General features: G+C 39.0%; 1 protein-coding gene across 1 annotated transcript; it reads left to right on the top strand.

Annotated features, from left to right (window-relative positions):
- Nucleotides 1–273: 273 nt before the first annotated feature.
- Nucleotides 274–3,771, top strand: LOC100799508 (uncharacterized). Its single transcript, XM_003551267.5, has 3 exons — nt 274–437; nt 587–2,026; nt 3,467–3,771. Exons 2-3 carry the CDS (start codon nt 678–680, stop codon nt 3,714–3,716), a joined length of 1,599 nt encoding a protein of 532 aa, XP_003551315.1. The 5' UTR covers nt 274–437; nt 587–677; the 3' UTR covers nt 3,717–3,771.
- The last annotated feature ends 109 nt before the right edge of the window (nt 3,772–3,880 follow it).

Genomic DNA, 3,880 nt, shown 5'->3' with positions numbered 1-3,880 from the left:
ACATAACCCTTTCGTATTAAAGTGAATTTTGCTGTTAACCAACGAGGTCAAAGATGGGAAAAAAAATCAGCATATAGTGGTATAGTAGTGGAGAACAACGACAAAAAACCGAACCCCACATAAAGACCGGTAACCTGATGCAGCTGTAACGCGTCATGGCGGTTCGCATGTAATACAGTGGGACCACTATCGTAGCAACCGGTCAGCACCTACTGATATTTTTCTCCCTCATCACACACATTTTTCCTTTGTCCTATATATACCACACCCTTCCCCGTTTAACCATTTCGTTATAAACCGAAGCCGCTACCCTCGCGCTTCGCCCCCGCTTCCGCCGCTACACTCGTCGGAGTACACTCGCCGGAAAACACTCCTCGGCGTCTCTTCTCAAACAAAATTTAAAAACCAAAAAAAACTAATCCTCGTGGTCACAGTGGGTGAGTTCATTACTTCGTTTCATCGTAACACTCTTCGATTTTCTCAGATCCGTTTTTCGTGGATGTTATAATCATTACGGTGAATTTCTCACGTTCACAAACTTTCTCTGTGTCGTTTACCAATGAATCTGTTGCGTTTTATTTTGTAGGTTTGAGTGAACTAAAAGGAACAAAGGCAATACATAGAGGGCAACGCGATTTTCATTCTTCACAACTGTTATTTCCTTTTACGACGTCGTTATGGGAATCAAGGTTATGCAATTGTCGCAACCCGTTCTTCCTCATTCCCCTTCTTCGTCTCATACCCTAGCTTCCGCAATCTTTTCCCCTTCTTCGTCAAAAACGCGAACGCTAGTGTGTCGTTTCGTGCACCGCTCGAGCCTCTTTCCGACCACCACCACGCGCCTTCTCCGCAGAACTAAATCGTTTGAACAGCACGCGCTTTTCACGCGCAGAGGAAACATACGTAGGGCGTGCAGCGCAAGTTTGGAGCCGTTCTCTGATGAAGAGTTCGCGAAGAAGATTGAAGATCTCGCGCTTAAGTTTCAGCTCTCAGATGACGCCACCACCAATGCGAACGATTTGGAATCGGAGGATTTTCAGGAGATTTCGTCGACGGTGAATTTCGCGGAAGAGTTCGAGCCGCCGGAGGAGATTATTCCGGCGAACATCGAACGGAAAGCAAACAGCGTGGAGCTTCCGTTTTCGCTGAGGATAATCAAGAAGAAGCTGCAGTGGAAGGAAGGGTTCAGGGAGGCAGGGGAATCCGCGTATTGCTCTGTCAAGAAAGCGTTCTCTTCTATGGTTTTTATAATCAGGGAGCTTCACAGTTTCACTCTGCAAATGAGGGAGGTCCTGTTCTACGAAGATCTGCAAGGGATTCTCGAAAGGGTGCAGAATGAAATGCACGCGTCCTTCGTGTGGTTGTTCCAGCAAGTCTTCTCTCACACGCCGACTCTCATGGTGTATGTGATGATTCTCCTAGCGAATTTCACGGTTTACTCGATGGGGAACAACGCAGCTATCGCCGCCGTGGCACCGCCGCCGGTATCCACCGTCACGGAGGCTCACGACCAAAGGGGTCATATTCGGGGTCATAACATTGATTCCTCTGCCATCAAGACGTTCTCCGTTTCGAATGGAAAAATCACTGCCTACGTTGGCGGCGGCAATGGCGGCGGTGGGAAGGTCCGTCCGGCGGCTAATGGAACCGACGGTGACGGCCGGTTTGACCGGTCGCGACACGGAACGGTTTTCAGCGACGGCGGTGCTTCGACGCAGGCTTATAAAACAGGGGAAAAAACAGAGTCGGTGTCAGGGCAAGAAGAGGAGGAAGAGGAGAATCTGTGGAACGCGATGGTGGAAGAAGCTTCGAGAATGGAGGTGAGTTGGAGAGGGAAGGATTTGGATAGTGATGTTATGAAACGGTTCGTTTCGCCGGTGATGGCGAGTATTGAATCCGATGACTATGCAGAGTATCTGAGAACAGAGCTTGTGTACCAAACAGGGTTGTCTCAGGACCCCAACAACACTCTCCTCCTTGCCAACTATGCCCAGTTCCTCTACCTCGTTGCACACGATTATGACAGGTTCGTGCATATAAAACATGATACGCCTTTACTTTTTATTTATTTATTAACGTTAAAATTCACTATACAGAGCTTGTGTTTTTTTACTTCTATATATTTGATTGATAATATTTTCTTATAAAAAAATTTCATTCTTAAGTAAAGATGGATGGATTAACTGATATAGGATGTTTCACTCTAATAACTGATTTCAAATTTATATTAAAAAAAGGGATTTCAGATGCTAATTCTGAAACTACATATTCAGGGTGAGAGTTTTGGTGTTAAAAGTGTTGAATTGCCTCTTACAACAAATACTAGTACATGTTTTCAAATATAAAAAAGGAAAATGTTTGATAATCATCTTTTATATGTTATTTTATATTTAGAAAGAGAAAGAAAATTGATAAAAAAATATAAATATAATAAGATTTATGATGAGATATAAATAACTGAATTAATAGATGATTTAGAATATAGTAATTTATGATATCTTACATCTATAAAAAGATCACTTTTATCTTTTTTTTTTCTAGGAAAAAATTACTTTTAACTTGTAACTTTTGACCAGTTTCTTGTATTTAGTTATTTCATTACTATTCAAAATGATTTCGTGATAAAAAGAGTACAATAAATTTTTTTTTAATACATATTTTATTATGAGATGAAATTATTAAAAATTATAAAAATAAGAGAGAATAATTAAATGAATGAGATTTATAAATGATTTTTAATTTATGATTTTCAATAAAAATAAAATTTTAAATAAAATTAATACTAATAAAGAGTGTTTTACAAATAACGTGTAATTAATATTTATCTTGTTATAAAGTGACTGATGTTAATTTATTCGTAATTATTTGGTTAAAATATACTTCTTGTTCCTTGTGGTTAAAATGAATGTTAATTACTGAGATGAGAAAAAAAGAACGTGTTTGTAACTTCTTTTTTATGTGTGCGTCTAATAAGATGTATTGGAATTATGTTTACTATAACTTTTTCGAAGATATCACTCTGGATTGCGCGAGCATATTCTTCTGGGGAAGATGGTTTTTTATTTTATTTAATTTTTTGGCTTGGGCGATCTAACCATAATGAAGAACAAGATAAAAAACAAATCGCTTTTTGTCCAATTGAATGTTGATAGTTGAGTATGTGGTGTAGTTATACCTACACCACTGGTTCATGAGCAAGATCTATCGTCTTCAGCACGTGACATCCACGTGCATGGTGAGGAAGATCTAACACGTAACCTCGTTGACTTTTAGTTTTCCACGTATACGTACTAGGAGGAAAGTTACACAAGACAATAAGGCACATAACAAACAATAAAAAATGAGATTTTTTTTTTTTTAACTAATTGAATCTTGTGTAGCTTGTGATTTCAATTTAATTTACATGTGATAGTTAGTTGTTGTGTGTTATTGACATTTGGTTTATGGTTTGAACTTTTGAACACAGAGCGGAAGAGTTCTTCAAGAGAGCAATAGAGGTGGAGCCACCAGATGCGGAGGCATATAATAAATACGCCACCTTTCTATGGAAAGTGAAGAACGATTTGTGGGCTGCAGAAGAGACCTATTTGGAGGCTATTTCAGCTGATCCTAATAACTCATTCTATGCTGCTAACTATGCTCACTTTCTATGGAACACTGGTGGTGAAGACACATGCTTCCCTTTATCCTCCCCTGACAACTCCCAAGAAGTTTAATCAATCAAACAATAATCAACAAAATCAAAATCAAATTGTAGAAAAGTATAGAGAAGAAAAGAAAAAGAAAATTTTGTAGCTTATATATATATATATATATATATATGTTTATTTTTTTTTTCATGTTACATTTTTTCATTGGGGGGTGGGGGGGGGGGGGGGGG

The sequence above is a fragment of the Glycine max genome, chromosome 18, assembly GCF_000004515.6.
Source record: "Glycine max cultivar Williams 82 chromosome 18, Glycine_max_v4.0, whole genome shotgun sequence".
Taxonomy (NCBI): domain Eukaryota; kingdom Viridiplantae; phylum Streptophyta; class Magnoliopsida; order Fabales; family Fabaceae; genus Glycine; species Glycine max.
Note: the sequence above shows the minus strand (reverse complement) of the source record. Positions and strands in the feature narration are given on the sequence as shown.

Excerpts from the sequence above, each read along its gene's own strand:
- LOC100799508 (XM_003551267.5), top strand. The coding sequence starts at position 678 with ATGGGAATCAAGGTTATGCAATTGTCGCAACCCGTTCTTCCTCATTCC. Across the intron at positions 2,027-3,466 it reads GTTGCACACGATTATGACAG|AGCGGAAGAGTTCTTCAAGA; the intron begins GTTCGTGCATAT and ends TTTTGAACACAG.